The sequence below is a fragment of the Pseudorca crassidens genome, chromosome 9 (genome assembly GCF_039906515.1).
Source record: "Pseudorca crassidens isolate mPseCra1 chromosome 9, mPseCra1.hap1, whole genome shotgun sequence".
NCBI classification, from domain to species: Eukaryota; Metazoa; Chordata; class Mammalia; order Artiodactyla; family Delphinidae; genus Pseudorca; species Pseudorca crassidens.
In genome coordinates this window covers 52,907,954-52,933,254 of record NC_090304.1, presented here as the reverse complement: position 1 = coordinate 52,933,254, position 25,301 = coordinate 52,907,954, and the positions used below count along the sequence as shown (strand labels likewise).

At 38.3% G+C, this 25,301-nt stretch overlaps 1 protein-coding gene across 1 annotated transcript in view; it reads left to right on the top strand.

Moving 5' to 3' along the window:
* The window catches only part of PGM2L1 (phosphoglucomutase 2 like 1), a 70,959-nt gene extending 54,762 nt beyond the window's left edge, over positions 1-16,197 (top strand). The window contains exons 7-14 of the mRNA XM_067750309.1: positions 179-368; positions 917-1,014; positions 1,721-1,901; positions 3,638-3,731; positions 4,055-4,184; positions 4,417-4,606; positions 8,305-8,438; positions 10,271-16,197. Of these exons, the coding sequence (XP_067606410.1) occupies positions 179-368; positions 917-1,014; positions 1,721-1,901; positions 3,638-3,731; positions 4,055-4,184; positions 4,417-4,606; positions 8,305-8,438; positions 10,271-10,373 (1,120 nt within the window). The 3' untranslated portion in view covers positions 10,374-16,197. The remainder of the gene's footprint in view (positions 1-178; positions 369-916; positions 1,015-1,720; positions 1,902-3,637; positions 3,732-4,054; positions 4,185-4,416; positions 4,607-8,304; positions 8,439-10,270) is intronic.
* The last annotated feature ends 9,104 nt before the right edge of the window (positions 16,198-25,301 follow it).

Genomic DNA, 25,301 nt, shown 5'->3' with positions numbered 1-25,301 from the left:
CTATATTTCTGTAACTATTCCATAAATAGCTAACACTATTTTTAGAAAATATCATGGCTTGTTGAGTATATTTTTCTTATTCTAGCAAAATAAATTTTAGCTTTTTCTCTAGATTATTTTAATTATACCACAAGTAGTGAGTTTTATGATACGGACTGAATGATATTTTCCTTTACAGGGAATTAAACTCAAAAACCACCTTGAAATTTGTACATACATCTTTTCATGGAGTTGGACATGACTATGTGCAGTTGGCTTTTCAAGTATTTGGTTTTAAGCCTCCAATTCCAGTACCAGAACAAAAAGATCCTGATCCAGACTTTTCTACTGTTAAATGCCCAAATCCTGAAGAAGGGGAATCTGTGCTGGTATATTTTTTCTACATTTAAATTATTATTAGTGTATTAAACTTTATCATATAGCCAGAACTCTTTGACAATTCAAAGATTACTTACAAAAGCAAAAACCACTTTAGTTTACATCTTTTAAATTATATTAGAGCCATATATTCTGTTTTGTTTGAAATCTCTATGGTGGATTTCCCTACTTCTAGGCTTATTTTAAATTTAGCCAAACTAGATTAGCAGATGCAGACTATTACATATAGAATGGATAAACAACAAGGTCCTATTGTATAGCACAGGGGACTATATTCAATATCTTGTGATAAACCATAATGGAAAAGAATATGAAAACAACTGTATATATATGTATAACTGAATCACTTTGCTGTACAGCAGAAATCAATGCAGCATTGTAAATCAACTATACTTCAGTAAAATAAAGTATAAAAAACAAGTTAGCCAAACTATGTTCCTTCTAGAATTCATATCACTAACATAGTGCCCACATTTAGGAATATTACATTGAATTTAACATCTTCAATGCAATCCAGCTTTTTGGGTCACCATTTCAGGAACTTTCTTTGAGACTGGCAGAGAAAGAAAATGCCCGGATAGTGCTAGCCACAGATCCTGATGCAGACCGACTGGCAGTGGCAGAACTTCAGGAGAAGTAAGTAGAACCTCTTATTTGATTAAAAGCTTAAACTTTGAAAAACAGTTTTTGATTTTAAGTCTTATAGGCTCATTGGAAATAATTTAAAAAAAAATAAGAAAACAAATCTCCCGTAAGCCTACTATCCAGAGATAACCACCTAGGTTGATATTTTGACATTTCCTCCCTATGTTTTCTCTATGCAAATATTTAAGATATATTTGTTTTTTATAAAATTGTAATCATACTATATATAGTTTTGTATCTTGATTATTTCCACTTAATATTGTACTGTGAGCATTTTTCTCTGTCCTTAAATATTGTTTAAAATATTCATTTTTAAACTGGCATAGTATCCCAACAGATTGCTTTATTAGTGTAATCATTTCCTAATCACGGTGCTTTTGGTTGCTGTGTATTTTTGCCATTATAATGTGGTGACAAATGTCTTTCCATAAAGAGGACATCATATTATAACATATTTCTCATTAAGTAAGAAAATAAACGTAACAGCATAATAATTTTTCAAAGTACTTTGCTGCCATTCCTACCCTAAGCTCTCCCTGGTCAGTTAGAGACGTAGTAGTAAATGTTTTCTCAAAAATCCCATACAGTAGTTTTTGGGTTTTCCTGTGTGAATGATGGTAATTTGTAGGTCCTGGGGTCAAGGAGTTTTAATGAGAAGTTATAAAGGTCTTGACTTGAATTTTCATTCTCTCTACAGTGGTGATTGGAAAGTTTTCACAGGGAATGAGTTGGCAGCTTTGTTTGGGTGGTGGATGTTTGATTGCTGGAAGAAAAATAAATCAAGAAATACTGATGTGAAGAACATTTATATGTTAGCCACCACAGTCTCTTCCAAAATTTTGAAGGCAATTGCACTAAAAGAAGGATTTCACTTTGAAGTAAGAATAGATAATATCTCTGTGCTCCTTTTCTAAACCTATCTCTATAAATTAAAGCCATCTTCCCACCAAAACTGACTTTTATTGATTTCATTTCTAATCCCCGCTTTTTTTCTAATTCTGTTAACACTTTCTTAATCTTTTTGATTGTTTAGTAACCTTGAGCCAAATTCATCCTGTATGTGAGTTTCTGAAACTAAGATAGGACGTTCTTTAAAAATTGCTTTAATGTTTACTATTCCATACAACAGTATCTGGCTTTCATACTGAGAAAATCTGGCTCCGAGTGACCTCATCAATCACATAAACTCCACTCCAAAAAATTGTAGGTGTCATTGACTGCATGTTTAGGCTCTTCAAGTTCAGTCTTAAGAAACTTTAAATAGTCTCCTAGATTGCAAATTAAGACCCAGTGATTCTACATCCAAAAAACAAATAATGACTCTCTCTCAGCACAGATCATTAACCTTTGTGAGCCTCGAGCAGTTAAACTGACCACTTTTATAGCTACTGGGACTGATGCCAATTAAGTTACTTTTCCTCTGCCAACTTTGCCAAATATCAGTGAAAAAGTCACCTCTGGGCACTTTTCTTGAGCCACAATCAAGCTACAGGTCTTAACACTAATTGGCTAACTAAAAGAAAATTGAACCTTCCTTAATGAAATAGAACTTCCAGTCTCTGGCTTTCTAAAGTACAAATAGCAAAACAGAAGAAATTGAAAATTTATTCAAACCTAAAATTCTGAATTACTCTAATGTTAACCTTTTCCTTGTAGGAAGAAAAATATATAATGAACACAAAAGAGAAAAAAGAACATGATTCTAAAGACCTATTTATAAATGTGCCTCCTTGTTTTTGTTGGGGATGGGGTGCTAAAGAGATTTTTGGCTTTTTTTTTTCCCAGTGAGGAGGTAGAGAGGTGAATGAGAAATCTTAAATTAGTAATGGAGAGCTCCAGAGTCACTGTGTATTATATGCTCTTTCTATTGACTCTAAAAGAGTTCATGTCTTTAAAATGAACAGTAGTTCATCAGATGAAAAGTCCTCAAATCTAATTTCCAAAGAAGGACTTAGTCATTTTTTGATGGTTTTATTTGGGCCATGCTGTTATGGTAAAAGTACACTTGGTTCAAGTATTTGTTGTGATAATGTTAAAAGTGTATCATTAAAAAGCTTTAATGCCTTTGATTACTCAGATGGACTAAATTACAACCTTCATAGGCACTTTTATATTAGTGATTATAATACAGCTTAAAGGACAATTTCTAAGAAGCCGTGTAATTGAATCCTGGCTCGATCTCTTATATGCAGTGTAATCTTGGGCAAATTTACTGAACCTCTGAGCCTCTGTTTCAGCAACAGAGTTTTTGTGAGCATTAAAAAAGATAATAATGTAAAGCACCTGTTACAGTGCTTGATAAATAGCAGATGATCATAATATATGTGTGTATTTGTGTTACTTTGTGACTATATGCATCACCACTTATTGGATTATATTTGGTGGATTACATCTCCTATTTCTGTGCTTGATAAAATGGTAGGTCATCAGTCACAACAGTGTGTGTATCCATGCCCTTTATGACTATATGTTTACCACTATATAAATCTTTGTGGTGAAGACCATAATAGAAGATCACTATGGAAGTGTTATGTGCATTTAGTGACAGGCTTTTCTCTAATATGTATTTTTATGAGAGAGTCACTTAACTAGAATAGCCTCCTCTGCATTTCAGGAAACGTTACCAGGTTTTAAATGGATTGGAAGTAGGATAAAAGACCTCCTGGAAAATGGGAAAGAAGTCCTTTTTGCATTTGAAGAGTCTATTGGTATGTAGTAAATATTAAAATATTTGAAATTTGAATGAGAGCATTTTTTAAAATATAGTTAATTCTGTACAGAGGAGTTTTTGTCATCTGGTTTTGCATTTTGAGTTAAAAAGAAACCACCGTGAACTCCGAAATGTGTAGATACGTTTCTCATCAGGAAAAAAAAAAAAAAAGACCTTAAAGGTCCCCTAAATACCTTCAGTATAGGTGGGTTTCATTTATTACTAGGCTTTTAAATTCATTCGTCCTTCTGAAGAAATGTAAAACTATTGAAATTATATATAGGCTTATGTTTTCCTTCTTTTTATGTTTTTAATTCTTAGGTTTTCTGTGTGGAACTTCAGTTTTGGATAAGGATGGGGTGAGTGCAGCCGTTGTTGTTGCTGAGATGGCATCTTACCTGGAAACCATGAATATAACATTGAAACAACAACTGATTAAGGTTTATGAAAAGTAAGTTCTACTATTAGGAATTTGGCATTCTAATTTTTTTATTTTTTTGGTGCTACTTTTAACCTTCTAAATTTATTTTTGAGGAATAGTCATTCCTTTTTAAAAAGTACTAAAATTGTCTGCATTAAGGACTGCCACTTTCTACATAACACTGTAATAGGCTTATCTTTAATACATACTTTTCGAAAGAGTGAGTTGAAATCTGATTTTAACACTTTAAATCTCTGTGCAGATATGGTTATCATATTTCAAAAACTTCGTATTTCTTGTGTTATGATCCAACTACCATCAAAAGTATATTTGAAAGGCTTCGCAATTTTGATTCTCCAAAAGAATACCCAAAGTTTTGTGGGACATTTGCTATATTGCATATACGAGATGTTACCACTGGATATGATAGCAGCCAGCCTAATAAGAAATCAGTAAGTACCTATTTTTTTTTAATTTTCAACAATTTGTAATAATTCATACTACAGTAAAATAGTTGAAGGTCAAGCCTGTGAGTTTCTTGAAACTAGGGTCCATTGTTTTTCTCCAGAGCAGTTGTAAGTTCACCAACTGGCTCTGACTCCCATCCTGTCCTCATCACTCCCCCAAGTGTATGCTACCCTTGTGGGTGGGGAGCGGGAAGGAGAATGAGAGAGACATAAAGAGAAAGGGAGGGAGGGGAGAGGTGTGATGATGCTAAATAATGTTGAAAATAAAGTCTAAAAGCCCATAATTTTATCATATGATATCACTTACATGTGGAATCTAAAAAAATTATGCAAATGAGCATATTACAAAACAGAAGCAGACTCACAGACAGAAAACAAACTTTTGGTTATGAAAGGGGAAGTGGGGGAGGGATTAATTAGGAGTTTGGAATTAAAATATATACACTACTATATGTAAAATAGATCACCAAAAAGGACCTACTGTATAGCACAGGGAACTATACTCAATATCTTATAATAACATATAATGGAAAAGAATCTAATAAAAAATTTTTAATTAAAATTTTAAAAAATTTTAATGTTTTACCTAATCATCTTAGCACCTAAAAATAAATAAATAAATAAATGCTTATAATTTCAAAGCTATTCATCTTTCTAGTTTTAACTTCCTTTTTCAACTTTATTCCCTATACCTCCAGCCAGATGGAATAACTTATAGTTTCTTACATATATACATTAAAAATTTTTTTTCTATTTTTGCTCAGGCTTTTTCCTCAGTCTACCTTTTCTTCCTACTGCTGCATATCCACACTTTAGCCATTTTAAGACTTCATGCAGATGTCACCTCCTCCACATACCCTCCAGGTCCCATAATCCGATATCGTCCTCCTGAGGTTTCATTATATATTGTGCCTTCCTCTTGTCATTTATCACTTTCTATCTTATGTTATCATTGTCTTGTTCATGGCAGATCCATTTCTAACATAGCTTTATGCCCGTCAAAGCTCCTGCCTACATAGTGGGTGCTCAACTAATATTTAAAAGCCCTATAGATTGCTGATTATATTTATTTTGTTATTGTTATGATTACAATTATTAGCCTAAATTTCTATTTATAATTTCTGATGTTGTCTCAAGCTTCTAGGCACATAATATATTTGGGGAAATCTGCAAGCCTTTTATGTAGAATACTACCCATATTCCCTTTGTGTATTTTCATCCAGTCAACAAAAATTGGTTCTCAGTTGTCATTCTGTGTGCACATATGTGTGTATCTATTTTTCTGTCTTCGTAAACTAATTGAAAAGAACCAAATTTTTTGCTTCTTTTTATTTCTCTAATGTTGCTGTGGTTAGAATAGTTCTTGGTGTGTTGCTTTTTTCCTCTTGAATCCCTTTAAAGTTTATATTTGTTATTCAAAGTGCTTTCCTATCTATTCTCCACTGATACTTACAACAGTTTTGTAAGACTCATAGTGTAGATATTTGTTAATCCCCTAAGGTCACACACAGTGACTGTCAAAGACTTCCTGAGTTCTTTCTTCTCCAACTTCAGATTGGCATTAACTGTGTGTTCAACAGGCATTTATTAAAACCCTTCTTTGCTACAGGCACAGGCACACTGGCAATGTAGTAATGACAAAGACACTGTTTCTACACTCAGGAGTCTAGTGGGGAAATGGTCAAGTAAACAGTGGTTACTTTACAAAATGATAAGGGCTACTGAGGGTACATAAGGGTGCCATGGAAGAGCATAGGAAAGACCCTTACTCAGATTTGAGGGGCTTACAGAAGGCTTTGCAGAGGACTTCTGTGAGCTGAGTCCTAGAGTCTGGGTAGGAGTTATCCAGATGTGGGAGGAACAGAGGATGTTTCAGGCAAAGGGAGCAGCAAGTGCTATGTCTGGAGGTGAGAAGGCATGTTTTCTTTCAAAGAACCACAAGGAATTCTCTACAGCTGTAGTGTGGAGTGCAAAGAAGAATGGCCTGTGCAGTGAGTGGGTTAGAGAGGGGCAGACTTCCAGGCAGGGAGATCAGTTAGTACGCTGTTTCAGTAATCCAGATGAGAGATGATGGGAGCCTGAATGGTAGTAGTAGTGATGGAGAGAGCCAGACAAAATTGAGTTAAATAAAGGATAGAATCGACAGGACTTGCTAGTTGATGGCCTGTGAGTGGAAAAGAGGGAAGGAAGGTCTCTGTCTTAAGCAACTAGTAGTACCACTGACTGAGAGAGGGATCTCACGGAGAGGACCAGGCTCGCTAGAGGGAAGGCACCACTGTCAACCCTTCTGCCCTAGTACAACCGCCATGGGTCCCTTGAGATACCTTCACAGACTGATTTGTGATCCAGGAAGAGTACCAGTGTTAATCCATATATTTAATGTCAGTAAAGCTTCACTTCTTTTTTTTTTTTTTTTTTTGCGGTACACGGGCCTCTCACTGTTGTGGCCTCTCCCGTTATGGAGCACAGGCTCCGGACGCACAGGCTCAGCGGCCATGGCTCACTGGCCCAGCCGCTCCGCGGCATGTGGGATCTTCCCTGACCGGGGCACGAACCCGTGTCCCCTGCATCGGCAGGTGGACTCGCAACCACTGCGCCACCAGGGAAACCCCAATAAAGCTTCATTTCATGTATTAACTTTTAGGTTAAAAAAAATAGATATATATTTTGCACTCCAGTGGGTTATTTTGCCTGTCCTCTAGGATATGTGCACTCTGCTTTGGAGACTACTGATAAACTATCTGTGAAAGTGCTTTGAAATTCTAAAGCACTTTGCAAACGTAGAGGCAGTTTGGACTTTTAATGTTTGGACAAATAGACCTGGCTTAAACTTCTTGCTCTGCCACTTAGCTGATTACCTTGAACAGGTCGTTTATTCTCCTTGAGCCTTGTCTGTAAATTGGCAGTAATATTTACTTTGCAGGATTATTGTTGAGGCCTGGAGATCATGTGTGTAAGGTATATAATCCAGTGCCTGTATAATTATAAATGTTTAGTAAATGGTACAGCTGTGAATTATTATGCATGTAATCTTTTGTATTTTACAGTTCTTTTAAAAATATTTTTAAATTTTTAATTGCAGCTAAAAAAACACATAAAATTTACCATCTTAACCTTTTTTTAAATTTTTAAATTTTTGGCTGTGTTGGGTCTTCGTTTCTGTGCGTGGGCTTTCTCTAGTTGCGGCGAGCGGGGGCCACTCTTCATCGCGGTGCACGGGCCTCTCACTGTCGCGGCCTCTCTTGTTGTGGAGCACAAGCTCCAGACGTGCAGGCTCAGTAGTTGTGGCTCACGGGCCTAGTTGCTCCGCGGCATGTGGGATCTTCCCAGACCAGGGCTCAAACCCGTGTCCCCTGCATTGGCAGGCAGATTCTCAACCACTGCGCCACCAGGGAAGCCCCATCTTAACCATTTTTAAGAGTACAGTTCAGTAGTGTTAACCATATTCACATTGTTGTGCAACCGATCTCCAGAACTTTTTCATCTTGCTAAACTGAAACTCTATACCCATTAAACAAGTCTCCATTTCCCCCTCCTGCTAGCCCTTGGCAACCACGCTCCTACTTTCTCTTTCTATGAATTTTGCTACTTTACACATCTCATATAAGTGGAATGTACTTTACAACTCTTGAAAACAAGAAAGGTACCAAGTGTAATTGAGCTGTTGTTGCATTTGTGCATAGGTGCTGCCTGTGAGTAAAAACAGCCAAATGATTACGTTTTCTTTTCAAAATGGCTGTGTTGCTACTCTTCGGACAAGTGGGACAGAACCAAAGATAAAGTATTATGCAGAGATGTGTGCGTCACCTGACCAGAGGTGAGAATTGACTTTTTAAATATTATATATATATAAAAGCTGTATTGAGGTGTAATTTACATTCAGCCATTTAAAGTATACAACAATGTTTCTTAATATATTCAGAGTTGTGGAAACATCACTATAATCAAGTTTAGAACATTTTCATCACCTCAGAAAGAAACCCCATAGCCGTTCGCAGTCACTCTCCATTCCCCTCCTTCCCAGCCCTAGGCAACCACCGATCTACTATTTGTCATTACAGGTTTGCTTCTTCTGGACATTTCATATAAATGGAATCATGCAATATGTGGTCCTTAGTGACTGGCATCTTTACTTAGCATAATGTTTTCAAGGTTCATCCATGTTAGCATGAATCAGTACTTTATTCCTTTTTTAAAAAATTTGTTATCATGGCTCAATGATATTCCACTGTATGGATACACCATATTTTTTTATCCGTTTATCAGAGGATGGACATTTGGGTTATTTCCACATTTTGGCTATTATGAATAATGGTGCTCTAAATGTTTGTGTTCAAGTTTTTATGTGGATGTATATTTTCATTTCACTTAGGTATATATCATATATATATATAAGGAGTAGAATTGCTGGGTCATATGGTAGTTCTATGTTTAGGTTTTTGAGGAACTGCCAGACTCTTTTCCAAAGAGGCTGCATTATTTGGGAACTGAATTTTAATTTTTTAGTGAATTTATATTCTTGGGAAGGCTCTCTGAGCTTTAACTCTTTTTTTTTTTTTGCGATATGTGGCCCTCTCACTGTTGTGGCCTCTCCCGTTGCGGAGCACAGGCTCCGGACGCGCAGGCTCAGCGGCCATGGCTCACAGGCCCAGCTGCTTCACAGCATGTGGGATCTTCCCAGACCGGGGCACGAACCCACATCCCCTGAATCGGCAGGCAGACTCTCAACCACTGCACCACCAGGGAAGCCCTGAGCTTTAACTCTTGATGAACATAAAGAATTGATCAACAAGTAGTTTGTTTATTGCCAAATTCTTATTTTCTACATGTAACATGATTTGACTTAATCTGGCCAATTAATATCCTTTTAGGAGTATAAATTGTGACTAAATTAACTTGACTTTAATAATATATTCAGAGGGTATTTAAACTTTTTAAACTTTCATAAGTAGTATCTCCTATAAGGTTGTCATTGATCAATATGTATTTGGGAAGGAGATTTTTTTTGGAATTGCCTTCAGAGCCCAAGTTACATTATTTACTGTTTCCCTAATCTTTGTGTTTAGGAGCAGATTTTATTTCCTTTGGGGGAAAAAAATGACCTCCTGAAGTCATTCAGAGCAGAGTGTGAAGTAAAACATATTGAATAATGCTATCTTTGGTTAAGAATGAAGGTTGATTATTAAAGTAAAAAAAATTGATTTGTTGTGTAGCTTGTAAAATGACTGTGAAGGCAGTTTTAAAGAGGCATTCCTAGAAATGTTCTGGGCAGTGGCACCTCTTCAGGTGATAACTTTGAAGGGAATACTTGCTATTTTATAAACATCTCATTTTTTTAGTCACATCTCAGGAAGCCATTTTATCTTAATACCTGATATTGGTGTTCTAAGCCATTAAGTTATCTGATTCAGGAGAAATCTTTAGATATACTATAACTCATCCATGTTTCACTTACCAAGGAACTCCTTTTAATGCAGTTCAATTTCAGTTTGTGATAATGGTGTTTTCTGTGTGTGTGATTCCCCTCTTCCCACCTTTGGTCTCGATTTGTTTTGTTTTGTTTTAACTGAGGGAATTTCTCTTTCGTTTACCAGTTGTTTTAAGGCTATGAAAATAAAGAACTTCAAAACTCTTAACCTTTTTCCTCAGTGACACTGCCTTACTAGAAGAGGAATTGAAGAAACTCATTGAAGCTTTGATTGAGAATTTTCTTGAGCCCAGGAAAAATGGACTGACCTGGCGTTCTGTGTAGTGTTCACCAGTACGTCATTGCTTTGCACTGGCCCATGGAACAGAACAACCAAGAACTTCATGCATTGAACTCGAGTTAGCATTCTCTCTCTGTCTCATCTGGCCGAGTTATCTTTTTCCTTTTACTTTCTTTCTTTTTGGTTGGCTGACTAAACAAACTGTATACATTTGAAATGAAATGGTCTGGAGAGAAATGATTCAAATTTTTTCATAATCTTGAACAAAAGTCATTACATTAAAAATTATGGTAACACGTCGTTCTTCCTTCAACAGAAACAAAACAATACAAATGAGTTTTCTTAGTAAAGTGTGATTAAGCTTAGTTCCATATTCTTGTAATTGTGTATAGCACGTTTTTTTTTAAGGCAGATAAATGCTATATAATTGTAGAATTAGTTAAGGAAATTAATCCATAGAATTGGCAAGAAAATGGCACTGTTCCCAGTATACTGTGGAAAAGTGTCATTGTTACATCACAGGTATTAACTTACAAATTAGAGTATTTGAAATGAGGTATTTAGCATTTCTAGCTTAGAACAGATGTTACAATATGTGGTTTCAGCACCTTTGTTTCAGGTGCTCTTGGTGCAGTGTAAATTTATTGTATGTATTTAAAATTCTGACATTTACCGAACATAAAACAGTAGTGGCAACATTCCTAGTGGCTTGGTTCTTGTCAAATTTCTCAGTGCCTTCTCAGGGCATGGTTTGAATTGAAATAGTGTTCTTGCATTGAATATAATTTAATCAGTTAATTTGCAGACAGTTAAAGAAAATCTTCCAAACTATATAGGTGCTTCCCCTCTATATCAAATAGGTTTGTTGATTTAAAAGTGTTATGAATGTAGGTAAAAATCTCAATAAAAGCAGGCTCAGTGTAACTGTAGTTAAGGATCTTCATGTTAGAATTATGTCAGTTATCACAACCTCTAAGTAAAGAAAAATATCCAAACTAAGAAAGGAGCTGTGAATTTATTTAAAAGCCTAACCTTTAAACTACATTTTTACAAGTATATTTATTTCTTTATCACATGAAGTGATGCTCATTTTACTAAGAAATAAAACATCCAGATTTTAGATCTTATGAAACACTAAAATTACATGTTTTAAAACTAAAGTCCAGGACTTCCCTGGTGGCGCAGTGGCTAAGAATCTGCCTGCCAATGCAGGGGACACGGGTTTGAGCCCTGGTCTGGGAAGATCCCACATGCCGCAGAGCAACTAAGCCCGTGTGTCACAACTACTGAGCCTGTGCTCTAGAGCACACGAGGCACAACTAATGAAGCCCGCATGCCTAGAGCCTGTGCTCCACAACAAGAGAAGCCACCGCAATGAGAAGCCCACGCACCACAATGAAGAGTAGCCCCCGCTCACCACAACTACAGAAAGCCTGTGCGCAGCAACAAAGACCCAACACAGCCATAAATAAATAAATAAATAAATAAATAAAACTAAAGTCCAATTTATCCTAACATCTTGTTGACTTCTGTAGAATTTCTGATCGCAAGAATACTATTTATCTTTTTTAGTGTGGAAAAAAAAATTTTTTGGAAGGTCATTTTTAGTTGATTCTGCATCTTCTAGAAGAGTTAACAGAGAAGTGTTGTTTAATCTTCTTAAAGTGTATCCTATCCTATATAGCTCACAGAGTACTTAGTACATGTGGTATAGTTAAGAGGTAACAATAATGAGGCCTTGGATGTACGTAATTATACTAAACAAATTGCCTATGGGCGATAACTAGTATGAGAGAATTTATTTCCTAAATAATAATAATAATATAAAATTTGAACTGAATAGAATATTTATTAAATCATGGTTTGGTTTATTGCAGCTAACATTTGGTTGAATCCAGATAATCCAGATGTGAGTTTCAAATTATTGTATTGGCACTATTGTTAATTTGTTCCTTCCTTACTTTCTTGTAGCTGAGTCTTGTGTGACTGTAGATAATAGAGCTAAATGTAGAGCACTATTTCTGAATGAGTTTGTTTTCAGAGGCTTTGCACTAAAGACGAAATGTGTAGAATTTTTTGCTTTATTTGCTTTTGGGAATGTAGACTGTAATTTAGGAAATGGCCTATAATCTACAAAGTGGTATGAACAATGCTACATATATATATATATATATATGAAAAATATGTATATTGGGTTTTAGTATCTGTGTTTCAGTGACTGAAGAACAAAGTTGAGCTAAAATGATACAATAGCTCATTCATAATCACTAAAGTCGTGTCATACTGTCATTCTATTATAAATAGAACAGTTTTGAGTGCTTTAATATAATGCAACACTTGAGTCATCTTAATCAAGGTGAAAAGTCATTAAGGCTTGGATTCTTATCTCAAAAATTTAAAAATCCAAAGTTAAAATTAACAAAATTTTACAAATGTTCCTGAAGTGTATAGATTGAGGGAATTATTTGATTCTAGCCAAGCTCTCGAGTCTGTCTAAGCATATTTAACAAGAACTTGACATAGTGGGTGTACACTTGCCTAACAGAATAAATTCAGTAGCCCCAGCCAACCAAGGGAAACAGAAGTACTGGCCGGTAGGTCTCAGCCTTAGGATCTACATTGTTTATCTTTTTGTTTATGAATAATATCATGGAAATGAATGCATTCTCATTGAGTGTGTAAATCAAAACTGGTATTTTCTAGAGCTTTGGGGAAAAGGAAAGAATTAATGGGGCAAGATCAAAGCACTGGAAATAAACAGTAGAAATAACAATAGAAAGGTCAGTAAGGTGGCACAGGAAATGCTTCGTGTGAAGGGCAAACTTATCACCCGAAAAGTGGGGAGTGAACTGGCTGTGGGCAAGTTGTTTACTTGTGTTTACTTGTTATTATGATGAGCAGATAGTGATGCTTTTGTTTTCCTTTATTAGTGACCACTAAAAAGAGACCAGGGAGGCCTTTGAGGAGGTGAGAAAAAGTACCTCTCTTACTGATTCAGTTCCTGCTAGGATGTTGTATTTTAGGATCATATGGGAACTGGGGAGGGGAGGATATAGCAGAAATAAAAAGGAATGAAATATAGACTGGGAAATAAGATCCATGAGAAAAAGTTCAAAGGATTAAGATCATTTAACTATGGAGGGGAGAGAGCTGTTGAGATAGTTTAATAACTCTTGAGTTATTAATTGAATCGTTTATTGAAGAACTCAAAGTAGGAAGTTTGATAATATGACAAACTGTTCTCCATCTCCATCAAGGACAGAATAATAGGAAATAAGGATTTTTTTTTAATAAAATTAAACATTTTAAAATTAAAGGGGTATACTAAATGGCTTTTTAAGGTTCCTTCCAATACTGTTTTTTTTTTTAAATCTCAGGTTGGAACAAAGATGATGTCATAAAGAGCACTGAAAATAACATTTCAGTTTCACTGCATACCTAGAAGAATTTAGCTCACAAGATAGTTTTTGTGTATGTTGAATAGTAGATGCATGAGTGCAGTCTTTATTCATTGTATAAAGACCTGCTTAATTTAACCTGCAAATTAAGTGAGACGTGAACACAATTTTGTTCATCTTGAAGAATGTATAGCATTATAGGATAGTTGAGAGGTTTGTTTTAAATATAAATTATTGTTATTTGGATGTTGTAACTTCAGCAGACAGAAGGTTCTAAGAGGTTGGATGCTTTGGAATATCTTTATATAGGGAATAGACTTCCAATTTCTTAAGCAAGTTGCTTCTGGAATTGATGCAACAAAGATATTAGCTGGAGTTTAATGGAGAAATGTTCTACAAACTGCTGCTATTGGTATTTCTCTTAGATGTTTTCCACTGATGTTTGTGATGCTTGAAAAATCCAAATTCTGCTTGGATAAATTTGTTTTATGCTTTTTTCTCTCTACCTCCCTCTTTCCCTAGGTGCCCTCCCACATTTTGTTACTGTGAAAAGCTGTTGTCCTATTACCTCACTGATAAGTGATCTTAACTGTATTCATTCAGAATGCTTTAAACTTATTCCTAAGCTGTTTTTGTTTATGGACTTTGGGTTATTTTGTTATTATTGTGAAAATATTTAAGACATTGTAAGAAGTAATTTTAAATCTATTGCATAACCTTTTTTGGTTTTCTGGATACTACTATATATTAATTTATTATGGCCTTTTACAATTCACTTGTTTTCTGAAATTGCTCTAGAAACTGAGGAAGAAAGAGTCATACTAACCTAAATGAATGGTCAACTGATCTAGCATTCTATTTCAGGTTTCCTTGTACTTTGGGCATCCAAAGCACAAGATCCGAGATAATCTTTTTTCACATTTGTCCCTCAAAGCATCTTACCCTAAGCCATAAGAAGACTAAGTGGCAAGAAGAGAGTCTCTCATTGTCTGACTCTTTACACAGCCTGATTTTACTCCCAGTTTGAAACAAAGTTAGTGTTTACCATTGGTTACTTTAAATATTCACCATACTGTTATATTCATTAAGACATCTGTTCGTTAATTCACGATTGTGTACTTAAAAAAGAGAACATAGAAGAATGAGTAAAGTGACCAAGATAAGGGCAAAGTGACATATCTAAAGTTTGCTTCTCAAATTTTTCCACCAGCATAATCCTCAAGCAGAGGAGCATGAATGTGTAGGGGAAGGGGCCTGAGAGCAAAATCAGAAGCAGCCTGCCACTCAGGAAATTTCGTGTTCTCTCTTAAAAATGTAAGTGAATTTTGCATTCTCCATAATAAAACTGTTTTAGTATAAAAATGATTCCTTCAGTCTTCATGGAAACTGGTGCTGCCAGAAAGAGGCACCGTGTTTATCACATGGGCTCTCAGTTTTCTCCCCCCCACCCCCGCCCTCAGTTGCTGCATATCCCTGGGGGTACCGCACTGACTCTAGTGTGAGAAATATAAACATAACGCATACCAAGGATATTCCCTTTAGAAGCTGACTTTGGAAAGTATTCATGCCAAATTGAAGTGACCTGAAACAGTTATGTTACCACTGAACCTTGTAATATAGTCAGAGGTGTTGGCCAGTTTGTTCTGTTTAATTCTTTGGCATTCCTGGACTAAGAAGGGGCACCTGACTATCAGCTCCCTGAGAGCAAGCATCATGGTTTATTATTTTTTCATCTCCACACCACCTAGTATAGTACCTGTTGTAGAGTACTTAATGGGTGACAGTAGGAATTATGGGATTTTATTTTAAAGAAACAAATAGTTTAGGAAACAATCGAAAACGTTCATTTTCTGATTCAGCTTTTAAAACAATTCTCAGTACTGAAGTTTGTTAAGCATGCACACCCTTAAATACCGTTTCTTCGGAGAGAGAAGAGCATATTCCTATTTCGAAATTGTATGTAAGGCCTAGTGTTTTACACTCAAAGCAAGATGTTGGCCAAGAAGGCTAAGAAAGTGTCTGTGTAGACTTAATATCATTAGTATTATGCCATTATGAGCCTGCTAGGGCTGCTTTCCAAGTGAGTCACAACTAATTTAATACTGTTTGGTATATTTTTGTTCAGTGTTATGATTCATCATATATCTTACAGGAACCACTCAAACAAGAGTTGCATCTGTATATGATGAGGCCTTGTGTTATAGGCTAAAACAAACTCTTTGTATACATCATTGAATATGCCAGATAAAATATATGCAGTTAAGAATTATTTATTTTTTTGTGTAGCAGTAGTTCAGAATTGTGCCCTTGTTTTAATAGTTTCTGTCAACATCTCGTTTTTCCTTGCAAAAACACCAGGGTGTATCATAAGTACTGCCTATGAGAATTTGCATTTAAGTATTTGTGTGTGTGGTTTTTGTGTGGTTTTAGCCAAATGAAGTGTTATCAGTAATAAACAGGTCTCTTCATAGGCATGAGTTTCTGTGTAATTTTTATTATCTTAGATACTGTGTAGTTTATAAAGTTGGCTATCCAAACTGAACACATTCTTGATGTATATACATGGCATACCCTAGAAGCAACTTTGACCCTAAATGAATATTACAGCTCATTACTCAGTAAATATTTCTTGATTGGTTCATCAGCAGTCCCAGAAGAAAGGACTAACATTAAAGTTCTTTCCACCTTATTTTTCTCCATCTCTCCTTCAGTTGACCTAATTTTTCTGCCCATGTTAGCATCAGCTAACATAATAAAAAGTTAAAGGTTTGGAAATCTCTCAAAGAAGTAACTATATAGCTGTGATAAAGTGGTGGTCATGGAATTAGTTTCCAGGGTTGTTAGGACCCTGTAGTGCTGGTCTCCACTGCCTGCCTTCCTCTGATCAGGCTTAAAGGTAAGATGAGTGAGAGTAACATTCTACAAGGTCATTTTATCACCTTCTGCATGGAATGTTCTGGGAACCATGCTAATCCCATCCCTCCCACTTCTTCCATTTTATTGTTGTTCATAGCACATAAACAGTATAACAAATAAATTTAAGTAGTAGTATTACCTGACTCCATAGTCTCCATGAGTGTAGCTTTTTCACTACTTTACCACTGCCTAGAACAGTGCATGGCACCATAGTAGGTTCTCAGTAAATGTTTATTGAATGGATGAACCCATCTCATGTTTCTGCCTGCAGCAGAAAAGCACTAAATTCTGCACTGATTCTGCATACGCACAGAGTTGCACATGATGAGAAATATGCAGCAGTGATACCACCAGCTTTAGAGATTTATAAACCCATTAATCAACATCTCATTCAGGCAACACCTACTTCTTGCTGCCTCTGGGTCATCTCTACCCATGTCCTCCTGAGATCTCGAGCTCAGCATTTTCTTCCTGCTTTCCTGGCCCCGTATCTTCCTGGTTTGAAATCTCCAAGTCATCTTTGATTTCTCCTGCCACTGGATATGTGCTATTTGACAAGTTCTTTAAATTTAACAGTCTCTGAAGGTAAGGGCAAGGCCATTGATCTGAGACCCACCTAAAACAGGGACCAAGAAGCTAATCCCACCTAAAATAATAATAGAACTGTTATCCCCAAGGGAGAAGAGTTCATGTGTATATAAATGGAGATGTCTTGGAGGAGGGATTATAATAAAAATGTTTATTCCCCATTCTACCTCCCTGTCTTCCCCAAACTAGCACTTCCTCATTCCTATAGTGATATGACCATTCTCCTGTTTATTTCCCTCTCTTTACCTCTGGTTCTAATCATTAAATGGTCCAGTATTGCATGTAATTTGCTTAAATTAATTCTTTGACCTTTATCCCTCTGCTTCATTCATTCATTTTATAAATATTTATTGACCTGGAAATATGTAGGAACCAAGAGCACTGCAGAAGGCTAAGAAATAGGAAAAAGGACACAGCAACCAGGTTACTGCTGGAACAGCCTGTTCGGGACACTGTTCCCACCGCCCTCACACCACCAGATCACCTTTATCTTTTCCTGAAGTCTTTGGATTCAAAGTACCTGGAGAGAAGTCCCAGCGGGCTGGACTTTTGTCACATGCCTGCCTCCTAGCTGAAACTAGAGCCTGATAAGGGAAAGATTTGACCCCCTCACCTTCCTTCTGAATGGTAGCAGGAGACAGGGCACTGCAGTTACCCTTCCATCAAGACAGTGAGAGGAAGTTAATTGACCAATTGGAAATTGTGGTGCAGACAAAAGGTGACAAACATCCGCTACAGTGCCAGAGGGAGTGCTGGAGAAGAAGCAAAAGCTCGGCAAAGGAAGAGGGGGGACATCTTAAGCGCAGAAGACAGCACGAGTGTGCAGAGAACCATGAGTAGTTCGGTCTTGTGACACTGGGAGTAGGGATGAGAGTGGAGAAGTGGGAGAGGGCCCTGTGTGCTGCGCTGCTGCAGAGCTTGGACTTCAATCAGCAGGTAATGAGTCACAGGAAGGTTTAAGCAGAAAGTCTCCAAGAGAGGATGGTGGGGATGGGGGAGGTATGAGAGAATCCACCACTGGAAAGAATCTTAAAGGTCATCTTATCCAATCTCATCATTTTCTGCAATATGGCTACCAAATGAGGATATATATTTGAACCTCTCCAGTGACAACTTGGCAAGACAAGTTGTTCCCTTTGAAAGAAAGGCCAGTAGAGAGTTCTTTATTGTGTTCAGCTGAAATCTGCCTCCTGAAGCTTCTACTCTTTGGCTGCACTTGGAAACTCAATGTTATACAAAAATCCATTTCCTTGTCACTCAAAGACTTTTCCCCTCAGTCTAAATATGCATAATTCAGCAACCGTTCCTTGTGTTACCTGTTTTTTTTTTTAACATCTTTATTGGAGTATAATTGCTTTACAATGGTGTGTTAGTTTCTGCTTTATAACAAAGTGAATCATTTATACATATACATACATCCCCATATCTCTTCCCTCTTGCGTCTCCCTCCCTCCCACCCTTCCTATCCCACCCCTCTAGGTGGTCACAAAGCACTGAGCTGATCTCCCTGTGCTATGCAGCTGATTCCCACTAGCTATCTATTTTACGTTTGGTAGTGTATATATGTCCATGCCACTCTCTCACTTTGTGCCAGCTTACCCTTCCCCCTTCCCATATCCTCAAGTCCATTCTCTAGTAGGTCTGTGTCTTTATTCCTGTCTTACCCCTAGGTTCTTCATGACATTTTTTTTTCTTAAATTCCATATATATGTGTTAGCATACGGTGTTTGTTTTTCTCTTTCTGACTTATTTCACTCTGTATGACAGACTCTAGGTCCATCCACCTCACTACAAATAACTCAATTTCATTTCCTTTTATGGCTGAATAATATTCCATTGTATATATGTGCCACATCTTCTTTATCCATTCATCTGTTGATGGACACTTAGGTTGCTTCCATGTCCTGGCTATTGTAAATAGAGCTGCAATGAACATTGTGGTACATGTCTCTTTTTGAATTATGGTTTTCTCAGGGTATATGCCCAGTAGTGGCATTGCTTGCTGGGTCATATGGTAGTTTTATTTTTAGTTTTTTAAGGAACCTCCATACTGTTCTCCATAGTGGCTGTATCAATTAACATTCCCACCAACAGTGCAAGAGGGTTCCCTTTTCTCTACACCCTCTCCAGCATTTATTGTTTGTAGATTTTTTGATGATGGCCATTCTGACCGGTGTGTGACCTATTTTTTAGATCCTACTCACCTTCCTGATCACCCCATGGACAATTTTCAAAGAGCTGGGTCCAAAATTAATATAATACCAGGAGAGGTGGGGTGGAAGCCAACCTGAGGCTAAATCAGGAAAGCTGGAGTGGGGCAGGGGTGGAAGAGATTTATTCTCAGGTGAGCAGGGAGCAAGGGCAGAAAAAACTAAAACAGTAACTGGATCAGAGTTTTTTCCAATTGTTTGCCATTCCCACATATGCATGCTTCCCCTGGTGGATAGGGATCCGTGTCACGTGAAACAAACTCAGAACCTCTGCCCTGGAAGGAACCCAAATTCAATGCAAGCATCTCTCTTTACAGTGAGGAAAGCCTGAGGGTCAGGTTGGAGATCCACTTTGAGTCCACAGAGTGGATTTCTGCAGAACCCAACTCATCTTCTTCCCAATCTGCTGCTTTCTCCCCCATGACCTGGTTAAAATTCATTCAGTGAAATTGAACTATTTATAATGAGGTGGATAGACCTAGAGTCTGTCATACAGAGTGAAGTAAGTCAGAAAGAGAAAGACAAATACCGTATGCTAACACATATATATGGAATTTAAGGGAAAAAAATGTCATGGAGAACCTAGGGGTAAGACAGGAATAAAGACACAGACCTACTAGAGAATGGACTTGAGGATATGGGGAGGGGGAAGGGTAAGCTCTGACAAAGAGAGGCATGGACATATATACACTACCACACGTAAGGTAGATAGCAGCCGCATAGCACAGGGAGATCAGCTCGGTGCTTTGTGACTGCCTGGAGGGGTGGGATAGGGAGGGTGGGAGGGAGGGAGACGCAAGAGGGAGGAGATACGGGAACATATGTATATGTATAACTGATTCACTTTGTTATAAAGCAGAAACTAACACACCATTGTAAAGCAATTATACTCCAATAAAGATGTAAAAAAAAAAAAATTCATTCAGTGAATCTTAGTTTTCAGCCATAAGGAGTCCTCCCTCCTTGTAATCAGGAGTAAACTAAGGTCCAGAGAAGAGAAGTGATCCCCTGAGTCACAAAGCAGTTCAGGGGCAAACCTGGGACTAATACTCAGGTCTCCTGACTGGTAGTCCCTTTCTCCTTCTGTACAAATATTTAGTAACCTACCAGGAGCAGGACAGTGAATAAAAAATTGGTAAGGTGTAACCCACATCTTTAAGAAGAAAAAAACAATTAGGATGCAATAGAAGTGCAGTAGTAGAGGTAAACAGAACGGTGCAGGAATAGAGGGGCATCTGTGCTGGATCCAGGAAGGGCTCTAAAGAATCGCTGGGGCTAGAGTGGAGCCTTGAAGGAAGAGCAGGAGCTTGTCAGGTAGAGAAAAGAGAACAGACCTTGCAGACACAGGAGACAGCAAAAAGAACGCAGGAAGAAGCATCCTGCGGAGGCTAGATAATAGGTTTCTGATCTCAGCCAACGGCATTTCCGATTTTACGCACTTTTTTTGGGTGAAATGCCCGAAGTTCCAACTATCACTCTGAAGCTGACGACTACAGGTCTATGTTTTTAGGCCAGACCTTCCTTCCAAGCTTCAGAGCCACACAACAGTTTTCAAGTCATCTCTACCTGGATGTCCCACAGCACTTCCAACTTAAGTTGTCCAGGCCTAAGCTTTTTTTCTCACACCTGACTACCCACCCCCCACCCCACCCCCGGTGCCAGTAAGCTCGCTCCTTCTCCTCTATGGACTGTCTCCATGCGTCGTCGTTCATTATTTCTTCTCCCTCCCCACCCCTCCCCCACACTGAAATAAGCACCTGGAGCTGCCAATCTTACTTCCTAATGCATGAAAATCCCTTACTGTAACAGGATGGAGGTGAGGATTGTTTTTTCAATTGAAACTGAATAAAATATGGAGTCATATGATTACTAGGGTAATGGAGCCAGCCTGAAGTTCTGGAAGTTTGGTTGTACCATCCAGATCCATCTAGCCTTTCTAAGCCAGCCTAAGACATGGCTTAGAAACAATTCCTGGTTCTAAGGCTGTTTGGGACTTAGGAATGGCAGCAAGAATTCTGGAACTTGCCTGGTTAGTTGACATGCATTCAGTCAGCTTATGTGGGGAGATTGGCTCAGTAGGAAACTGGGAACCCTGGGACCCCTTTCTCTACTTTCCAGTTTCCAGAGTTGGGGCTGTCTTGTCGTTTACCCACTGAGCCTCGCCTTCACTTCCAATAACTCTAGCCCAGCCAGGATTTGAGATCCAGCTGTAGTTGTCAACTGAATTCAGTTATTGTGGAGTCTTGTTGTACAGTATCTATAAGACTCCCCCTTTCTCTTCTTTACCTTGTAGTAGTTAAGAACACACGTTCTAATTTCAGAGCGCCCAGTTTCAAAAACCCCCTTTCTATCAGTTACTAGCTATGAGACCTTGAGCAATGTGAAAGCCAGCCTCCAAGAGGGCCCCCAATAATCCCTGCCTGGCAGAAGTCATGGCATCCTACTTCCAAGATTAGGTTATAAAAGCCTCTTTCTCTTACATCTCGGTACTCTTTCTTGGATCATTTGCTCTGGGTGAAGCCAGCTGCCATGTCATGAGCAGCCCTATGGAGAGGCACACGTGTGAGCTTGGAAGCCCTGACCATTCCTGTGGAATAGGAGTATGGGTGCTGCTTAACTGGTGGCTCTGGCTCCGTGTCTCAGTGAGATTGCAATCAAGATGTCAGCTGTGGTTGCAGTCATGCGAGGTTTAGGATCAGCTGGGGCTGGAGGATCCGCTTCCCAGATAGCTCACTCACATGGCAGGAAGCCTCAGTGCCTCACCACATGGGCCTCTCCATAGGGTTGCTTGAGGGTCCTCACCACAAAGCAGCTGGCTTCCTCCAGAGTGAGTGATCCAAAGAGAGAGCAAGGCACAAGCCACAGTGTCTTTTATGACTTAGCCTCGGAAGTGACACACTGTCATTTCTGCAAAATTCTGTGGTCATACAGATCAATCCTGATACAGTTTGTGAGGGAATACACAGGAGGTGGGGATCATGAGGGCCATCTTGGAGACTGGCTATCACAGACAGAAAGATGAAATGACCAATTTTGAACATGCTATGTTTGAGACACCTGAGAGACATCCAGTGTAGATGACAAATAGGCAATTGGAAATATGAGTCTGGAGCTCAGAAGAGAGGTCTAAGCTAGAGATCTAAATTTAGAAATTTTCAACATATTTAAAGCCACGGACACGAATATGATCACCTAATGACAGTATGGAGAGGAGAGCCTTTGCCTTTTGGAACTTCCACATTTACTCTTTTTATATTAAATTTAAAGTTATAATTTAATCTAATTTTGCATGATAAAGTCTTTAAAATAAATAAAATTAGAAAGATAACAGCAAATACCCATTTACCCACCACCTAGAACAATAAATGTCAATACTCTTTCTCATTTGTCTCATATATTTTCCTTTCCTATAAAACCCCTACCCAATCCAATTCCCTGCCTTGACTCCTATATTGGTTAGATGTCTTTCAATTGGTTAGTTTTGCTGAATAATAAACTACACCCCCAAAGGACTTGGTAGTTTAAACCAGTATTTATATAGCTCACAATTCTGCAAATCAAGAATCTGTGCTGAGCTCAGCTGAGTTGTTCTTTTGGTCTAAGCTAGGTTCATTTCATGGGTTGAAGTCAGCTACCAAGTTGTCTGGGAGCTGGATGGCCTCTGCGGGGATGGCTCCTCTCTGCTCCATGTGGTCTCTTGTCTTCCAGCAGGCTAGGTCAGGTCTGTTCACGTGCGCGGCAGGACAGGATTTCAAGAAAAAGAACTGAAACATGCTTTTGAGGCATCTTGAGACTTAAGCATGCCTCTGCTTCATTCCATTGGCCAAAAATGTCACAAGGCCACTTCAGATTTAAGGGATGGAGAAATAGTCTCCATCTTTCGATGAGAGGAACTGCAGTGTCACAACTCAAAGGGTATGGATTCAGGGAGGACTGAAGGATTGTGACTGTTTTTATAATCTACCACAGTATATATACTCTCTAATTATTCACATTCCTCCCACAGGCAAAATGTGCTTACCTCCATTCCAGAACCCCCAAAAGTCTCTTGCAATTATGTCATCAGGCTCAAAGTCTAGGATCTTATCATCTATATCAGGTTTGTAAATGACTTGATAAATGTTGTTCTTTCTGACCTTGATATCTATGAATTTAAAAGATAAGTTATTTGCCTCCCATACACATAGTATGCAATGAGGCAGACAGGATAACATCAATAGACATGACATTTCCATTCAAGAAGGAGAAGCATGAAAGGTACATAGACATCCTTAAACAGAGCAATCTTGGACTCCAGGTAGATGAAGGTTGTCAGGTCCCCTATCCTGGGAGAGGGAATATTCCTTGCTCAGGCCTAAATTCTACTCCCTGGGAGTAGTCCTCTAGTCTATTGATCTCTGCTTCTTTGCTCTGCTCTCTGAACTATCCTTTCTCTATCAGCTTCCTTGGCTACTTCTGACAAAGTGGCTCATATTGGCAGCTGAGTGGCAATTTGAATTATTTCAGTCCCTTTTAGTCCTGGCTGGTGACACTTTCACATGTGTGACTCATATAAAAATTTTGTGGGTTTTCTATGTATCTGATTATAGTCTACCCCATACTCCAAATGACACATACACAATCATTTTGTTTGTTTGTTTTTTTCACAATCGTTTTTGAGACATCTCTCTCAATTTTATCAGTGCTATTTTGGAATTAGATATCTGTGGATATTGCTCTTAAGATTCCAAGAAGTCTTTTTGTCTAGGAGTCTACTAGACATCACTTTAATTCTCTCAAAGTTCTTTATAAAGTGTGTTACAGCCACACCTTAGGTGTGATTCACATCTCCAGGCTATAGTTCCTTGTAAAAATTCTTTGCTGGCTAGAGAGCCTCAAGATGAAGAAAGTTTTATTTTTAACATAGTAAGTCCTGCCCCTCTCTATTCTCTCTAAATTCATGTTTCAAGCAGGCCAGTCTTTTCTTTAGCTCATACCTCTCTTCCTGTTATAAAGTTCTCATACCCAGCTGGAAGAACCCAACTGACACTTTCAACATTCTGCTTAGAAATCTCCTTAGTCAAACCAAAAATTTTTGAGTATTTTTCCTCCACATTCCAAGTTACCATAGGCAACAGTTTTGCCAATTGTTTTGCCACTGTAAGACACAGATTACCATTTTTCCAGCTTCCGGTCACAATTTCCTCACCATTTTCCGAGACTTCACTGTTTGCTTGCCATTTTTCCAGTCTCCACCCATCCCTGATCCCAAAGCCAATGCCATGAATTTGGGGGTTTTTGTTAAAGGTAGCATTTTAGACACCAATTTCTGTAACAACTTTTACTGCAAAACAAACTACACACAACTTAGTGGCTTAAAACAGCAAGTATTTATATATATCACAGTTCTGCAGTTTGGCAATTTGGACTGAGGTCAGTAGGCTGGTTCTTCTGGTCTTAGCTGGGTTCACGTATAGGTGGAGGCCAGCTGCCAAGTCTCCTGGGTGCTGGCTAGTTCAGGATGGCCTCGGCTGGGTCGGCCGAGCTCTGCCTCACGTAGCTCCCATGTTCCCGCAGGCGAGCCCAGGCTTGCTCACATGGGTGCCCGTGCAGGGTTCCCAAAGAGTGGGCCAAAGCATGCAAGTGTCCTTGTGCTCAAAACTGGCACACTGTCCCTTTTGTTGCATTTTATTGGCTAAAGAACGGAATAAGGCCTTCCCAGATTCAAGGGGAGGGGAAATTGACTCCACTTTTTTTTGTGTGTGTGTGGCTGTTTTGGGTCTTTGCTGCTGCGTGCAGGTTTTCTCTAGTTGCGGGGAGCAGGGCCTACTCTTCGTTGTGGTGCGGGGGCTTCTCATTGTGGTTGCTTCTCTTGTTGCGG